Here is an 18,743-nt window from a genome sequence, read left to right on the forward strand (position 1 = left end):
GTCCATGGATAGGAAGACAATACTGTCCAGGTGTCGGTTCTTCCCAATTTGATCTACACATGCAGTGCAACCCCAATCAAAAGTGCAGCTAATTATTTTGTGTATATCAACAAAATGATTCTGAAATTTACATAGAAAGGCAAAAAAACTATAATAAACAATAATTTATTGTATTTCTTTTTTTCTTTTTTTTTTTTTTTTTTTTTACTGTTTTTTTTTTTTTTTTTTTTTAATTATACTTTAAGTTTTAGGGTACATGTGCACATTGTGCAGGTTAGTTACATATGTATACATGTGCCATTCTGGTGTGCTGCACCCACTAACTCGTCATCTAGCATTAGGTATATCTCCCAATGCTATCCCTCCCCCCTCCCCCCACCCCACAACAGTCCCCAGAGTGTGATATTCCCCCTCCTGTGTCCATGTGATCTCATTGTTCAATTCCCACCTATGAGTGAGAATATGCGGTGTTTGGTTTTTTGTTCTTGCGATAGTTTACTGAGAATGATGGTTTCCAGTTTCATCCATGTCCCTACAAAGGACATGAACTCATCATTTTTTATGGCTGCATAGTATTCCATGGTGTATATGTGCCACATTTTCTTAATCCAGTCTATCATTGTTGGACATTTGGGTTGGTTCCAAGTCTTTGCTATTGTGAATAATGCCGCAATAAACATACGTGTGCATGTGTCTTTATACCAGCATGATTTATAGTCCTTTGGGTATATACCCAGTAATGGGATGGCTGGGTCAAATGGTATTTCTAGTTCTAGATCCCTGAGGAATCGCCACACTGACTTCCACAATGGTTGAACTAGTTTACAGTCCCACCAACAGTGTAAAAGTGTTCCTATTTCTCCACATCCTCTCCAGCACCTGTTGTTTCCTGACTTTTTAATGATTGCCATTCTAACTGGTGTGAGATGATATCTCATAGTGGTTTTGATTTGCATTTCTCTGATGGCCAGTGATGATGAGCATTTTTTCATGTGTTTTTTGGCTGCATAAATGTCTTCTTTTGTGAAGTGTCTGTTCATGTCCTTCGCCCACTTTTTGATGGGGTTGTTTGTTTTTTTCTTGTAAATTTGTTTGAGTTCATTGTAGATTCTGGATATTAGCCCTTTGTCAGATGAGTAGGTTGCGAAAATTTTCTCCCATGTTGTAGGTTGCCTGTTCACTCTGATGGTAGTTTCTTTTGCTGTGCAGAAGCTCTTTAGTTTAATTAGATCCCATTTGTCAATTTTGTCTTTTGTTGCCATTGCTTTTGGTGTTTTGGACATGAAGTCCTTGCCCACACCTATGTCCTGAATGGTAATGCCTAGGTTTTCTTCTAGGGTTTTTATGCTTTTAGGTCTAACGTTTAAATCTTTAATCCATCTTGAATTGATTTTTGTATAAGGTGTAAGGAAGGGATCCAGTTTCAGCTTTCTACATATGGCTAGCCAGTTTTCCCAGCACCATTTATTAAATAGGGAATCCTTTCCCCATTGCATGTTTTTCTCAGGTTTGTCAAAGATCAGATAGTTGTAGGTATGCAGCGTTATTTCTGAGGGCTCTGTTCTGTTCCATTGATCTATATCTCTGTTTTGGTACCAGTACCATGCTGTTTTGGTTACTGTAGCCTTGTAGTATAGTTTGAAGTCAGGTAGTGTGATGCCTCCAGCTTTGTTCTTTTGGCTTAGGATTGACTTGGCGATGCGGGCTCTTTTTTGGTTCCATATGAACTTTAAAGTAGTTTTTTCCAATTCTGTGAAGAAAGTCATTGGTAGCTTGATGGGGATGGCATTGAATCTGTAAATGACCTTGGGCAGTATGGCCATTTTCACGATATTGATTCTTCCTACCCATGAGCATGGAATGTTCTTCCAATTGTTTGTATCCTCTTTTATTTCCTTGAGCAGTGGTTTGTAGTTCTCCTGGAAGAGGTCCTTCACATCCTTTGTAAGTTGGATTCCTAGGTATTTTATTCTCTTTGAAGCAATTGTGAATGGGAGTTCACTCATGATTTGGCTCTCTGTTTGTCTGTTGTTGGTGTATAAGAATGCTTGTGATTTTTGTACATTGATTTTGTATCCTGAGACTTTGCTGAAGTTGCTTATCAGCTTAAGGAGATTTTGGGCTGAGACAATGGGGTTTTCTAGATAAACAATCATGTCGTCTGCAAACAGGGACAATTTGACTTCCTCTTTTCCTAATTGAATACCCTTTATTTCCTTCTCCTGCCTGATTGCCCTGGCCAGAACTTCCAACACTATGTTGAATAGGAGCGGTGAGAGAGGGCATCCCTGTCTTGTGCCAGTTTTCAAAGGGAATGCTTCCAGTTTTTGCCCATTCAGTATGATATTGGCTGTGGGTTTGTCATAGATAGCTCTTATTATTTTGAAATACGTCCCATCAATACCTAATTTATTGAGAGTTTTTAGCATGAAGGGTTGTTGAATTTTGTCAAAGGCTTTTTCTGCATCTATTGAGATAATCATGTGGTTTTTGTCTTTGGCTCTGTTTATATGCTGGATTACATTTATTGATTTGCGTATATTGAACCAGCCTTGCATCCCAGGGATGAAGCCCACTTGATCGTGGTGGATAAGCTTTTTGATGTGCTGCTGGATTCGTTTTGCCAGTATTTTATTGAGGATTTTTGCATCAATGTTCATCAAGGATATTGGTCTAAAATTCTCTTTTTTGGTTGTGTCTCTGCCAGGCTTTGGTATCAGAATGATGCTGGCCTCATAAAATGAGTTAGGGAGGATTCCCTCTTTTTCTATTGATTGGAATAGTTTCAGAAGGAATGGTACCAGTTCCTCCTTATACCTCTGGTAGAATTCGGCTGTGAATCCATCTGGTCCTGGACTCTTTTTGGTTGGTAAACTATTGATTATTGCCACAATTTCAGCTCCTGTTATTGGTCTATTCAGAGATTCAACTTCTTCCTGGTTTAGTCTTGGGAGAGTGTATGTGTCAAGGAATGTATCCATTTCTTCTAGATTTTCTAGTTTATTTGCGTAGAGGTGTTTGTAGTATTCTCTGATGGTAGTTTGTATTTCTGTGGGATCGGTGGTGATATCCCCTTTATCATTTTTTATTGTGTCTATTTGATTCTTCTCTCTTTTTTTCTTTATTAGTCTTGCTAGCGGTCTATCAATTTTGTTGATCCTTTCAAAAAACCAGCTCCTGGATTCATTGATTTTTTGAAGGGTTTTTTGTGTCTCTATTTCCTTCAGTTCTGCTCTGATTTTAGTTATTTCTTGCCTTCTGCTAGCTTTTGAATGTGTTTGCTCTTGCTTTTCTAGTTCTTTTAATTGTGATGTTAGGGTGTCAATTTTGGATCTTTCCTGCTTTCTCTTGTGGGCATTTAGTGCTATAAATTTCCCTCTACACACTGCTTTGGATGCATCCCAGAGATTCTGGTATGTTGTGTCTTTGTTCTCGTTGGCTTCAAAGAACATCTTTATTTCTGCCTTCATTTCGTTATGTACCCAGTAGTCATTCAGGAGCAGGTTGTTCAGTTTCCATGTAGTTGAGTGGCTTTGAGTGAGATTTTTAATCCTGAGTTCTAGTTTGATTGCACTGTGGTCTGAGAGATAGTTTGTTATAATTTCTGTTCTTTTACATTTGCTGAGGAGAGCTTTACTTCCAACTATGTGGTCAATTTTGGAATAAGTGTGGTGTGGTGCTGAAAAAAATGTATATTCTGTTGATTTGGGGTGGAGAGTTCTGTAGATGTCTATTAGGTCCGCTTGGTGCAGAGCTGAGTTCAATTCCTGGGTATCCTTGTTGACTTTCTGTCTCGTTGATCTGTCTAATGTTGACAGTGGGGTGTTAAAGTCTCCCATTATTAATGTGTGGGAGTCTAAGTCTCTTTGTAGGTCACTCAGGACTTGCTTTATGAATCTGGGTGCTCCTGTATTGGGTGCATATATATTTAGGATAGTTAGCTCCTCTTGTTGAATTGATCCCTTTACCATTATGTAATGGCCTTCTTTGTCTCTTTTGATCTTTGTTGGTTTAAAGTCTGTTTTATCAGAGACTAGGATTGCAACCCCTGCCTTTTTTTGTTTTCCATTTGCTTGGTAGATCTTCCTCCATCCTTTTATTTTGAGCCTATGTGTGTCTCTGCACGTGAGATGGGTTTCCTGAATACAGCACACTGATGGGTCTTGACTCTTTATCCAACTTGCCAGTCTGTGTCTTTTAATTGGAGAATTTAGTCCATTTACATTTAAAGTTAATATTGTTATGTGTGAATTTGATCCTGTCATTATGATGTTAGCTGGTGATTTTGCTCATTAGTTGATGCAGTTTCTTCCTAGTCTCAATGGTCTTTACATTTTGGCATGATTTTGCAGCGGCTGGTACCGGTTGTTCCTTTCCATGTTTAGCGCTTCCTTCAGGAGCTCTTTTAGGGCAGGCCTGGTGGTGACAAAATCTCTCAGCATTTGCTTGTCTGTAAAGTATTTTATTCCTCCTTCACTTATGAAGCTTAGTTTGGCTGGATATGAAATTCTGGGTTGAAAATTCTTTTCTTTAAGAATGTTGAATATTGGCCCCCACTCTCTTCTGGCTTGTAGGGTTTCTGCCGAGAAATCCGCTGTTAGTCTGATGGGCTTCCCTTTGAGGGTAACCCGACCTTTCTCTCTGGCTGCCCTTAACATTTTTTCCTTCATTTCAACTTTGGTGAATCTGACAATTATGTGTCTTGGAGTTGCTCTTCTCGAGGAGTATCTTTGTGGTGTTCTCTGTATTTCCTGAATCTGAATGTTGGCCTGCCTTGCTAGATTGGGGAAGTTCTCCTGGATAATATCCTGCAGAGTGTTTTCCAACTTGGTTCCATTCTCCGCATCACTTTCCGGTACACCAATCAGACGTAGATTTGGTCTTTTCACATAGTCCCATATTTCTTGGAGGCTTTGCTCATTTCTTTTTATTCTTTTTTCTCTAGACTTCCCTTCTCGCTTCATTTCATTCATTTCATCTTCCATTGCTGATACCCTTTCTTCCAGTTGATCGCATCGGCTCCTGAGGCTTCTGCATTCTTCACGTAGTTCTCGAGCCTTGGTTTTCAGCTCCATCAGCTCCTTTAAGCACTTCTCTGTATTGGTTATTCTAGTTATACATTCTTCTAAATTTTTTTCAAAGTTTTCAACTTCTTTGCCTTTGGTTTGAATGTCCTCCCGTAGCTCAGAGTAATTTGATCGTCTGAAGCCTTCTTCTCTCAGCTCGTCAAAATCATTCTCCATCCAGCTTTGTTCCGTTGCTGGTGAGGAACTGCGTTCCTTTGGAGGAGGAGAGGTGCTCTGCGTTTTAGAGTTTCCAGTTTTTCTGTTCTGTTTTTTCCCCATCTTTGTGGTTTTATCTACTTTTGGTCTTTGATGATGGTGATGTACAGATGGGTTTTCGGTGTGGATGTCCTTTCTGTTTGTTAGTTTTCCTTCTAACAGACAGGACCCTCAGCTGCAGGTCTGTTGGAATACCCTGCCGTGTGAGGTGTCAGTGTGCCCCTGCTGGGGGGTGCCTCCCAGTTAGGCTGCTCGGGGGTCAGGGGTCAGGCACCCACTTGAGGAGGCAGTCTGCCCGTTCTCAGATCTCCAGCTGCGTGCTGGGAGAACCACTGCTCTCTTCAAAGCTGTCAGACAGGGACATTTAAGTCTGCAGAGGTTACTGCTGTCTTTTTGTTTGTCTGTGCCCTGCCCCCAGAGGTGGAGCCTACAGAGGCAGGCAAGCCTCCTTGAGCTGTGGTGGGCTCCACCCAGTTCGAGCTTCCCGGCTGCTTTGTTTACCTAAGCAAGCCTGGGCAATGGCGGGCGCCCCTCCCCCAGCCTCGCTGCTGCCTTGCAGTTTGATCTCAGACTGCTGCGCTAGCAATCAGCGAGACTCCGTGGGCGTAGGACCCTCCGAGTCAGGTGTGGGATATAGTCTCGTGGTGCGCCGTTTTTTAAGCCGGTCTGAAAAGCGCAATATTCGGGTAGGAGTGACCCGATTTTCCAGGTGCGTCCGTTACCCCTTTCTTTGACTGGGAAAGGGAACTCCCTGACCCCTTGCGCTTCCCAGGTGAGGCAATGCCTCGCCCTGCTTCGGCTCGCACACGGTGCGCGCACCCACTGACCTGCGCCCACTATCTGGCACTCCCTAGTGAGATGAACCCGGTACCTCAGATGGAAATGCAGAAATCACCCGTCTTCTGCGTCGCTCACGCTGGGAGCTGTAGACCGGAGCTGTTCCTATTCGGCCATCTTGGATTTTCTCCCTATTGTATTTCTTAAACAGCTAGAAGAGAGGATTCTGAATTTTACCAACACCAAGAAATAATAAAGGTTTGAAGTGATTGATATGCGAATTACCCTGATTTGATCATTATAAAGTGTATACATGTATTGAAACATCACACTGTATGTATGAAAAGCAAAAGACCTTTCATATATACATAGAAATATTTCATATTTCATATACTGAGAAGAGCCAACTCAGTATTGAAAGAGAAGAACAAAGTTGAAGGGGTAACAGTTCCCTACTTCAAGACTTACTATGAATCTATAGTAATCAAGACAGTGCTGTGTTGGGGAAAAAGAAGAGACAAACAGAGCAATGGAACAGAATAGAGAGCCCAGAAATAGACCCACATAAATACAGCCAACAGATCTTTGACAGAGGAGCAAAGACAATACAATGAAGAAAAAAGTCTTTAACAAATGGTGCTATAGAACAACTGGACATTCATATGCAAAAAAAAAATGAATCTGGACATAGACCTTACACCCTTCACACAAAAGTTAACTCATAACTGATCACAAACCTAACTGCAAAATGCAAAGCTGTATAATTCCTAGAAGATAACATAGAAGAAAACCTAGATGACCTTGGGTATGGCAATGACTTTTTAGATACAACAAAAAAAGCATGATCTATGAAAGAATAACTGAAAATCAGGACTTCACTGGAATTAAAAACTTCTTCTCTGAAAAGGATAATGTCAAGTGAATCAGAAGATAAGCCACAAACTGGGAGAAAATAAATGCAAAAGACAAATCCGATAAAGAACTGCTATCTAATACATACAAAAGAAAATAACCCGATAAAAAATTGGGCCAAAGATGTCAACAGATGCCTTACCAAAGAGGGACATACTGATGGCAAATAAGCATATAAAAACACTCCACATCACATCATCAGGAAAATGCACATTTAAACAACAATGAGATTATTTGCACACCTATGAGAATTGCTAAAGTCCAGAACATGGAAAACACCAAATGCTGGTGAGGATGTGGAGCAACAGGAACTCCCATTCATTGCTGGTGGGAACGCAAAATGGTGCAGCCTTTTTGGAAGACAAATTGGCAGTTTCCCACAGAACTAAACATACACTTACCATATGATTCAGAAACTGTACTCCTTGGTATTTACCAAAATAAGCTGAAAATTGTTCATCACACAAAAATTGCACATGGATGTTTACAGCAGCTTTATTCATAATTGCAAAATATGAAAGCTACAAAGACGTGCTTCAGTAGGTGAACTGATAAATAAAACTGTGGTGCATCCAGATGACGGACTGTGATCCAGCACTAAAAATAAGTGAGCAAGCAAGCCATGAAAAGACACAGAGGAAGCTTAAACACATGCTATGCAGAGAAAGATGCCAATCTGAATAGGCTGCATGCTGTGTGATTCCAACTCTATGATCTCCTGGAAAAGGCAACACTATGGAGACAGTAAAGAAACCAGTGGTTGCCAGGAGTTAGGAAGGAGAGAGGGATGAATAGGCAGATTCTCAAGGCAGTGGAACTACAGTATGAAGAGAACATACACTATGATGCTGTCATGGTGGATGATGCCATTATAGGCCTGTCAGAACCCATAGAAGGCACACCACCAAGAGTGAACACTGATAAACTGTGGATTTTGGTGATGATGATGTGTCAATGTAGGTTCATCAACAATGGTAACAGTAACACACGTACCACTCTGGTGGAAGATAGGGATGGGGGCCAGGAGACACAAGGGAAATCTCCATACTTTCCTCACAATTTTGCTGTGAACCTAAAACTGCTCTTTAAAAAGAATTTGTTTAAGTAAACTTTCAGAAAAGCTGCACATATCATTATAAGAGTGTTCAGTTACTTTGTATGTTTCTAAAATAACACATCTAGCATCAACAAGAAGGTTAATGAGGCCAGGAACTGCTGTCCACTGAGTACATGAAATGGTAGTCTAGGCTACTGGGCCCACAGATCCAGTTAATGCTTGCGTGTCATTCTGAGTTATTTTTATTTTTATTGTATTTTATATTATTTATTTATTTATTTATTTATTTATTTTGAGATAGGGTATCACTCTGTCACCCAGGCTGGAGTGCAGTGGCACAATCTCGGCTCACTGCAGCCTCCGCCTCCTGGGTTCAAGCAATTCTCCTGCCTCAGCCACCTGAGTAGCTGGGACTACAGGCATGTGCTACCATACTCCGGCTAGTTTTTGTATTTTTAGTAGAGATGGGGTTTCACCATGATTTCCAGGCTGGTCTTGAACTGCTAACCTCAAGTGATCCACTCACCTCAGCCTCCCAAAGTGCTGGGATTACAGGTGTGAGCCACCACACCTGGCCTTATTTTATTTTTGAGACAGGGTCTTTCTCTGTTGCCCAGGCTGGAGTGCAGTGACTCAATCACAGCTCACTGCAGCCTTGACCTCCTGGGCTCAAGCAATCCTCCCACCTCAGCACCCCAAGTAGCTGGGACCACAGGCATGCGCCACCACGCCTGGTTAATTTTTGTATGTTTTGTAGAGACGGGGTCTCACTATGTTGCCCAAGCTGGTCTTGAACTCCTGGACTGAAGCAATCTGCCTGCCTCGGCCTCTCAAAGTGGAGGGTTTACAGGTGTGAGCCACCACACCTGGCCATTTTTAGTTATTTTTATGTGGGCATAGATTAAAATAAATAAAGAACATAAACTCTTCTAAGGAAAAATAAATGAGGAAAAATACTATAAAATTCCAAAGGCGTTTGAGCTGGCATGTCCATTCATGCTATTTTGGAAAGGTGAATGAGTCCCCACTTTATAAATATAAATCATACTTCAGTTGGATGAAACTACTACAGTAAACAAACTGATTTCTACCACCCCTACAGCTAATGAACTGGGACTCATAAGGCTCCAATCACTTCGCTAAGTAATTTAGACACAGAGAGACCCCACGCTCACCCTCACTGGGCCCCCTTATCTGGGTTACGTTTTTCACAGAACTTACCACTATCTCTCCTGATTTAGTCCAGGCACCTCCTAGTTGGTCTCCCGTGTCCAACCTCTTCCTCTAGTTTTTTCTCAACACAACAACCTGAGTGACTCTGTTAAAACAAGAGGAAGACCCAGTACTTTAGGAGGCCAAGGTGGATGGATTACCTGAGGTCAGGAGTTCGAGACCAGCCTGGCCAACATGGTGAAACCCTGTCTCTACTAAAAATACAAAAAAATTAGCTGGCCGTGGTGGTGGGTGCCTGTAATCCCAGCTGCTCAGGAGGCTGAGGCAGGAGAATCACTTGAACCCAGGAGGTGGAGGTTGGAGTGAGCCGAGATTGCGCCACTGCACTCCAGCCTGGGCAATAAGAGCGAGACTCCACCTCAAAAAAAAAAAAAAAAGAAAAGAAAAGAAAAAACGTGTCTTATTAGCAGCCAGAGAGTAAAGACGATTCTGGCTTCGAAGGCCAGGTCGCTTGCGTCATAACCACTCAACTCCGCTGCTGCTATTCTGAACGCAGTCACAGTCGACACTTACATGAATGCCTGCGTACTGATAAAACTTTATTTACAAAAACAGTGCCATCTGCAAACCCCTGTCTTAGAAGTCAGATTTTTCTCAGTGATCTACTCGATACCCTCCCGTGGCTTCCGTCCCACGCAGAGAAGCCACACACAAAGAAAGGCAACAGGGGTCTGGGCTCCACTGCCCCCGGTCACTCAGGAGCTCCTCCTCTCACTTGCTGCTCCAGTGTCCGTCCTGCTGACCCAAGCATCCAGGCTCCATCCTGCTCGGGCCTGTGTTCTCATCGTCCCACCACCCGTCAGTCATGCAGCCCACCCCGACCACACATGCAGAGTCGCTGTCCCCACCTGCACAAGCTGCCCCCCACTTCCTTCCGTTTAGCCATAGAACCCGCGGCCTTTTAATAAGCACGTAGATGACCACTCATGTTATTATTGTTCATCTCCCCCACTGCACAAACACAAACGCACTGAAACGCCAGCTCCACGAGAACTTTCAGCCTGTTCCCGCTGCAGCCCTCACTCCCAGAGCAACAGCTGAACGCAGAGGGCACGGAATACAGCTGTGTTGGACAAATGATATCTATTTAACAGCCATACACCCTGCAGTAACTCCCTCATAAACTTTCTTGAATTAATTTAATAATATTTCACTGATGAAACTAGTAATAAAAGAGGTGAAATCACTTGTTCAAGGTCATATAGCCAGAAAGAGGTAAAGGCAAGATTCATGCCAGGTCCCACTGAAGAAAGCGCTTGCTCTAAATCGATCAACTGCCTCCCTGGAACCTAATTTATTGTGATATAATTATCCCTCACTATCTTCTAATATCTAATGTTTAAACATTGTTAGTGGAATTTTGTATTAGCATATATGTAAAAATGAATTGTATTTTCATGCATGTTGTCTGTAACTGAGGATTTTTAACTGTTTTAAAAGACTCTCTCTCAGTTGAGGCTAAAATAATCATCCTTCATGACGTCCTCATTGCATGAACTTGAGAGTTCCGCAGCGGCAGATGTCGTTTTAAAAGGCAGCTAAGCACTGCTCGCACGCGCTCTGTGTTATTTGGGGAGGGCCTGCCCGGTGTGTGTGTGTGTGTGTGTGTGTGTGTGTGTGTGTGTGTGTGTGTGTGTGTGTGTGTGTGTGTGTGTGTGTGTGAATGCAGGGAGGTGGGGAGGGCCTGGGCGGGGACGCCATCAGAGAGACCAGAACACTGTGGGACAGCAGCATCCACAGGGACTGCGGGTGCTCAGGGAATGTTTTCAGGCAGCACCGGAGTCCTGGCTGTCCCGATGTGGCCCCTGCTCTAGGGAGCCGCCGACCTCTCACTCCCAGCCCGGCCCTGCACTGTCTCCCTGCCCATGGGCAAGCCGTTCTTTCCGGTTTAGTACACAGGTCAGGAGGAAGACGTGGTACCATTTTTATCTTTAGAAAAGAAGAGCAATATAAAATATTCTCTGCCAAATTTTCATTGAATCTTTATGACATATCTTAGAATATAAATTAGAAATGGAGTGCCACAAAAGTGTCATAAAATGGAAAGGCCAAAACACACAGATCAGCTGTTCTATAGTAGGAGGATTTCTGGTCTTGGATGCAGGATTTCTGCTTCAGAACCTTCTCTGCCATCTAGTAACTTAGTGGCCAGGGGTCAACCTCAAGCGCTTTAAATCTCAGGCTCCTTTCTACATAAGGGAATGATAACACCTTCTTTTAAGGTCTGCTTTGAAGGCTAAATTGATATTTTTATGTGAACATTACAACCTGCTAGAAGAGCATAACATGCTTAAGGAGATACTTAAGGTTCTCTTCTCCCAGAACAAACTGAAAATATTTCCACAAATGGGGACGTTACCGCTCACATGTTCATAATATATTGTGTTCCAAAGCCCTGGAACCCTCCAGATGTTCTGAAGAGGCAGAATGGAGTGAGAGAAAGAATGCTGGCTGAGAGCGGAAGACCTGATTTTACTCTAAAGTTTGCCACAAATTAGGTCTATGACATCTTACAATTCCTAAATTCTCTAAATGGCAGATTTTTGATCTTTAAAATGAAATTATTCTTTGTAATCTTTTAAGTCACTTTTTTTAGTGTGCTATTGTTCTAGTTCTGCTACAATTTCGCATGGACAGACAGGCTGACAAAGAAGTCCTGATTACCTGAGGAAACGAAGTAATAACCAAGTGGAATAAGGCAACTCAAGAAACCCAGCAGCAAAGGGCAGAGCTGAGGCTAGAAGCGTGTGGTCATGCCCGGCTTCTAGTTCATGCCCAGTTCATGCCCAGCCCATGCTCCCTTCAGCCTCAGGGGCTGGAAGGACTCAGTGGCTGGGTGGGACGGGGCTGCAGTAGGGCACAAGTGCCTACCACGCTCTAAGGGAAAGGCTGATGGTGAATGCAGGAAGACGGGACCCATCAGCAGAGGCAAGTCCTCTGACCAAGAAAATACGAGCAAAGCTGCCCCTGTTGGTGCTTTGCAAGCAAATCACAGATGTGCTACGATTCATGGCCCTGCTTGTCAACTCCAGTACTCTTTATATAAATCATTGCTGGCGAAATACAATTTTAGACATTAAAATAGCCTGAAGTATAACCAAATCAAAATATTGAAGTAGGGTGCATCCTTAAAAATATAAGCATTTCTGCATTCCAGATCCCAAACTTTCGGAGCTGCAAAGCAAACACTGTTCCCGTGTGGCTTCTGTGCCACCCGGTTCTTCTGCGTTTCAGCTCAAGCAATGACTGCACCACCACCCTCTGTGCTGGTCAACAACCACCATGTGCAACCGTAAAAGGGGATTCGCTGTACTTTCCCCGCGAGTGCATTAGTAACCTCCTAGGTTACGTTACAGCCTACTTTTATGCATAAAACTCGCTTGGCTTCTGGTGATTTATCATTTTAAATGTTTTAAAAGCAAATTGACTACATAGATTTTGTTTTCTAGAATTCTGTGTGGTAGATGTATATTTTTGCCTCCACGATGACATAAATACTCTTGGATGAAAAATACTGTACTTTCTAGGCAATATTAACATAAGTAAAGTTGTTAGAAATAACTAGTTATAACATAAGAACATGGATTGATTTATTTCACCAGCATTCACTGAGCATCTGGTCTATACTGATGATTAGGCTGACTAACAAGAATAAAAATGAAAAACTATTCTTCCCTTGAATAACTAAAATTCCAGTGGCACACAGGATATATAAGTTGACGGTTTACAATGTGATGCCCGGGTCCTCTTCACATCAGCATCTAAAGCCTGCGATGGAGACACCAAGGTCTGACATTAACTTCATTTCAGGGGATGTCTCAGAGAGGACAACATTTGAAGGAGGACGAAGGGCTAAGGAGGAGTCTGAAAAGAGCAAGTGGGAAAAACACATTCCAAGCAAAGAAGAGCAGACTGCTCCAGGCCGAGCTCATCCCCAGAGGAGGAGAGGGCTCTGGGGACCAGTGCACCAGAGAAGGATGGAAGGGAGACCAGGCAGAAAGGTAGACTTGGCAGCACGAGCTCAGCCTTGTTAGGACTCAATCCTACAGGCAGTGAAGAGGATGAAAAAATAATCATCATTTATATTTCTCACGAAAATTCTTTGGGGAAAAATAAAAATTGTAAATTAATGCACCAAAACTATGGCCATATGACACATGAGGTCAATTACAATATAATTAACCAATCTTAGTGAGTAATTTTCCAGAATAATATTAATGAGCCTTCACTTTTGTAATGGAGCCCATAAGATTACCAAACATTAGGAGAGACAATAATTTTCTTCACTAGGCAACTATATAACTAATAACAACCATACCACTGGAAGAATAAACCAAATTCACTTGAAATATCTTTTGAAATTACAATAAGACTATTAAGCAAGAGATTTAACTTGCAGAGATAATGAAGTTCCACCAAGAACACCAGTGAAATTTAGCGGGAAAAGGAAATTGTTTTTAACACGTGTTGCTGGAGCAAACAGATACTCATATAGGGAAAAATGACTCTTTACCTTACCTTTCTCCCCACCCAAAATCGGTTTGTGATGGAGGTAGAGGAGGGACCCATGCCCTCATGTGACCGCTGTCTGTGAGCATGGGAGGCGCCTGTGGCATATAACAGCATGTGTGATGAATCAAGGCGTGCCTGTGCACACAGTTGCATCCTGCTGGAGTCTCTCTCGCTTGCTGGCTGTGAGGAGGCATGTGGTTGTGCTGGGCTCCTACCTGTGAGGTAGGAGCCTTGGGGGCCTCAGGGAGCTGATGATGGCTTCCACCCTGTAGCCAGCAAGGAACTGAGGCCCTCAGTCCTGCAGTCACAAGGAACTAAAATCTGCCAAGTCCTTGGTGAGCTTGCAAGCAGATCTGTCCCCAGGGAAGCCACAGAAGGTAACCAAGTCCCTGCCAACAGCTTGGTCTCAGCCTTGTGAGACCCTGGGCAGAGAACCCAGCTCCCCCCGAACCCTGACTCTTGACCCACAGGAGCTGTGAGATAAAGAGGGTGTGGTTTCAAGCCACAGCAGTTTTGCTAATACTGTCATGTAGCAACGGGTTATAGATCTAAATGGAATAAAAAACCACAAACATCCTAGAAGGAAACACAGAAGAATATCTTCTCAGTCTCTGGGTTAGCAAAGGTTTCTTAGGCCACAGAAAGCATTAACCAAATCTAATTTTAATTAAAAACTAGATTTCATAAAAATGTAAAATTTCTGTTCATTAAAGGATGCCATGATGACACCAATAAGCAACCCACAGATTAGGGGAAATACTGCAATACCTGTCTAGAGCTGAGAATACATTAAAAAAAAAAGTTCTATAATTCAATAATTTAGAAAAGAACCCAATTAAAAATGGGCATATAAGTATATGGTAAAGTGCTCAACATCATTCATTACAAAAGAAATGCAAATTAAAACCACAATTACAATACCACTCCGCAACCACCTCAAGGCTAAAATTAAAAAGACTAAAGAAACCACATGTAACTGAGATGATGGCACTGAGACTCTCATACCTTGCTGGGGAGTGTCAAGATGTACAACCCCATGCAAAACTGAAAGGCAGTTACGTTGCGGTTAAGCACACATCGCCCTCGGCAACTGCACTCGTGTCTCTCGCAAGAGAAACGAGAACACGTGTTCACACAAACAGCTGTACAAGAATTTTTATGGCAGCATTATTTGTAATCACCAAAAACTGGAAACATCAAAAGATCCCCAACTGAGGGCTGGGTAAACTGTGTTTCTCCCACACAGGGGAAAATGCCTCGGTGATATATAAAGGAAGGAACCAGAATGCGTGCAACATTGTGGAGGATTTTCAAAATCATTACACAGAGGCCAAGCAGAGAAGAAAACTTGCCAAATGGCATTCATGTGACAACCCGGAACAGACAAAGCCAGTCTGTGATGGACACAAGAGCAGTTTCCACCTTGGAGAGTGGAAATGAGGACTGACTGGGGACGTGGGGAAGACCCTGAGGTGGGGGGTGGGGTGCAGGTGCACCTGTGATGCGGGACTGGGGTCTCTGGCTGTTCATTTGTTCATTGTAACCCCAGACAAAGAAAGGAGCCCTCACCCTACATGATTTAGAACATGTGCTTATTCAGTGCCTCTGCAGATGAACTGCCAATACTTTTATTTATCTTCAATCTTTCCTTTTCAATTCTTCTTCCAAAATTCTTTTATTTTGATTAAAAACATCAAAGTATAAGCTGGGCATGGTGGCCCACACCTGTGGTCCCAGACACTCAGGAGGCTGGGGTGGGAAGATTGCAGGAGCCCAAGAGTTGAGCTTGGGCAAGAGGGAGATGCTGTCTCTAACATTTTTTTCAATAAAAATAAAAATATCAAAGTATTTTTTAAAAACTTGCATTCCCCTCCACTTAATAAGTTATCAGGACAGAAGATTATCACTAAAATAAGAGACTGTCTTCATTGCCCTTTTCTATACTATATACTGTTTTAGACTTGAAAAAACATATTGACGTGAATATAAAAATGGGATAATTTTTTATAGCAGCCTAAGTGTCTATAAAGCCCTCTTAACTTTATAGTGTTTCTATGATGGCTAAGAACTATGAGAGCATAAATCAGGCCACTATATTTCCCAACACTATCCACAAATTTCTGGGTTCAAACAAAAAGGTGTGCCCTGCATTTCATCAGAAATTGGTCTAAGTCCAATACTCCCTTTGACATTTCTATTTCCCACAAACAGCGATGGCTTCTGCACATAAAAACTCCTCACTGAAGTGATCTTGTGTCAGAGTATGTTAATTACTGATTTTGATCATATTTGAATTTAGCCTCTTCTGATTGCTATTCTAACAGATCAGTTGATATTCTGGCCTCAGGAAGCATCAATTGAACAGGGCATGCTCAAGATATTACCTTTAATTTTTAATAATTAGTAATATGTAATAATTCATGCTTAGAATATCATTGGCCAGGCTGGAAACAGAGCCAGGTGCACTGCTGGATTGCTGAGTTCGAGAATAAGCACCAGGCTCCCATCCCGGTGGAGTCCTTGCTGCCGGATGTGGGTCTTGCTGGTCAAATGAGTGGAGACCCGGAGCACAGGCAGCCGAGGATTGGGCAGTCATCGGGATGGCAGCTCATCTGCAAATAGCCAGTGCGCACCTCCAGGCAACAGGATGACGAGTCTCTGCAGTGTGCCCTGAGACCCTGCAGCTAAGTCCTGAGATGGAAAAGCCAAGCTTGCAGGCTCTTCCATGGACCACTGAAATAGAAAGTCTGGGATAAGGGCCCAGAGGTCTTCATTTTTTCGGAAACACTCCAGCAGATTTTTATGCAGTTCCATTCTGGATGCCATGATTTTCCAATTCAATTATTCGTCACTCCACGAAGATTAATGCAGAACTCATCCAGAGTCCATGAGCCATAAATCCGCAGCATAGCAGGCTTCTCATTTTGACTACTGTTGGTGAGAGTAAGTTACTTACATTTGAATCCTGGAATAAACCAGCTATTACTGACTCAAATTCAGAATCTTTTGTTTTACACCGTAGATCATAATACATTGCACTTGGAAGTTACAGGCCTGACAGGCTTGGATCGTTTACAGTAAAAATAATAATATCCTACCAGTTCCGTAGTTCAGTTTCCTTCTCTTTCTGTTGAAGAAATTCCATCGGCAACCACAAATCTTGAAGCCAGTCCCTTATGTTCTCATTGTCTTAATTTATCATCTGGACAGCTCATCCCTGCATGGCAGTGAAAGATCAATACTATGTGGAGCACATTTTTTTTGGCTCTTATATAAACCACTTGAATGTAAAGTAGGTAGCGTGGCGATGGCAAGCTGCCTTCTTCTGTAGTCTGTACGGCAGCCTTTACATTCACGGTTTGGCTGTTGACTTTGCTAGAATCTGCAGAACATTTTCCAAATGGAAGGTAGTGTAGATTCCTTAGGCATGAAATTAACTTTAATGATGTGGGCATTGATGAGACAGTCAGGAAATATCTGGAAATGACACACTCTTCAGAACTATAAATTGTACATGAAAACACACATTTGAAACCACTCAGGGACTAAAAAAGAAAAAACAAGCATTAATGCCACATTAATAGAAATATAATATATATTGCCTCTCACAGAAATAAGAAACTTTTTTGGAATGTTGATTTGGAACTGAGTTCTAGTCAATAAATTTGAGAAGGAAACCTTTCTCCAGTTCCCAAGTGTCCATAGTAAGAAAGACACGGCTTTCTGCTCTTGAATCTGCCCCAAAAGGCTCCATACAGCTCACCCCGCTTTTCTTCAAGATGCTTCCCAGTGCTTGCTGGTGGCAGCAGAACACACTCCTCTCCTCTGCCCTTATACAGCTCTGTGGTACGTAGGTGGGCACCATGCCAAGAAGATGGAATCTGAAGTCAGATCAATGAGGCGCGAAGCCTTGCGTGTCCACTTACCCACTGTGTGCTTTTGTTCAGGCATTTTAACTTCTTTATGCCTCAGTTTCCTTATCTGCGATAGGAAGGTAATGAGGTATCCACTTGTTAAGGCTGTGATGATTACATAAAGCACTTAAGGATGGTGACTGTGACACAGTAAGCACCTAATCAGTGCAAGTAAATGTTTAAATTGACCTCCGATATGGTTTGGCTGTGTCCCCACCCAAATCTCCACTTGAATTGTATCTCCCAGAATTCCCACATGTTGTGGGAGGGACCCAGGGGAAGGTAACTGAATCATGGGCGCCTGTCTTTCCCATGCTGTTCTCGTGATAGTGACTAAGTCTCACGAGATCTGATGGTTTTAGCAGGGATTTCTGCTTTTGCTTCTCTCTCATTCTTTCTTCCCTGCCACCATGTAAAAAGTGCCTTTTACCCTCCGCCATGTCTGGGAGGCCTCCCCAGCCATATGGAACTGCAAGTCAAATTAAACCTATTTTTCTCCCCAGTCTCAGGTATGTCTTTATCAGCAGCATAAAATGGACCAATACAACCTCAAACCATTTTGTCTTTGGCTACAAATAAGAAGTAAGGTGTGTGCACATGGCCCAGACAAGAAACTCCAAGTGAGAGCCAGGCACGCCAGTGTGCAGGGAGGCTGTCCAAGCCTGATGGGAAGGCACCAAGGTGTCGGGCACAGCCAGGTCCAAGGGCCAGGGCCTTGTGGCTCTGAATTCGAAGATGGGCTTGATGCTGGCCCTCTTGTTGATGGAACACTAACTTTGGTCACTTTACCCCATCATCCTCAGCTACATATCCAGTACATACAATCATTATCAGATTGCTTTATTATTAATGTTTTTATATATTACATATTTATAAAGCATAAACTGTTGTAAAAATGTAAACTATACATTTTATACTACCCCATGCAGATACACACACGCCCCTCACAGAGTTTCACACCATATCAATCCACTCTGTGGAGGCGAGACCTACTTAAGGGACAGAAAGATCATATAATCCAACACCTAATTTTAGAGATAAGAAAATCAAAGTTCA

The 18,743-nt window shown here is 42.5% G+C and overlaps 1 protein-coding gene across 11 annotated transcripts in view; it reads right to left on the reverse strand.

Annotated features, from left to right (window-relative positions):
* Positions 1-18,743, reverse strand: part of WDR27 (WD repeat domain 27) — a 251,268-nt gene that overhangs the window by 90,783 nt on the left and 141,742 nt on the right. The window contains exon 26 of one of the 11 annotated variants that reach the window (XM_063708006.1): positions 8,927-9,346. The exons of the other annotated variants lie outside the window; for them this stretch is intronic. Within the exon in view, the coding sequence (XP_063564076.1) occupies positions 9,266-9,346 (81 nt within the window). The 3' untranslated portion in view covers positions 8,927-9,265. Of the gene's footprint in view, positions 1-8,926; positions 9,347-18,743 lie in introns of those variants that run through there. 11 annotated transcript variants of the gene reach the window in all.

Source organism: Gorilla gorilla, chromosome 5, assembly GCF_029281585.2.
Source record: "Gorilla gorilla gorilla isolate KB3781 chromosome 5, NHGRI_mGorGor1-v2.1_pri, whole genome shotgun sequence".
NCBI classification, from domain to species: Eukaryota; Metazoa; Chordata; class Mammalia; order Primates; family Hominidae; genus Gorilla; species Gorilla gorilla.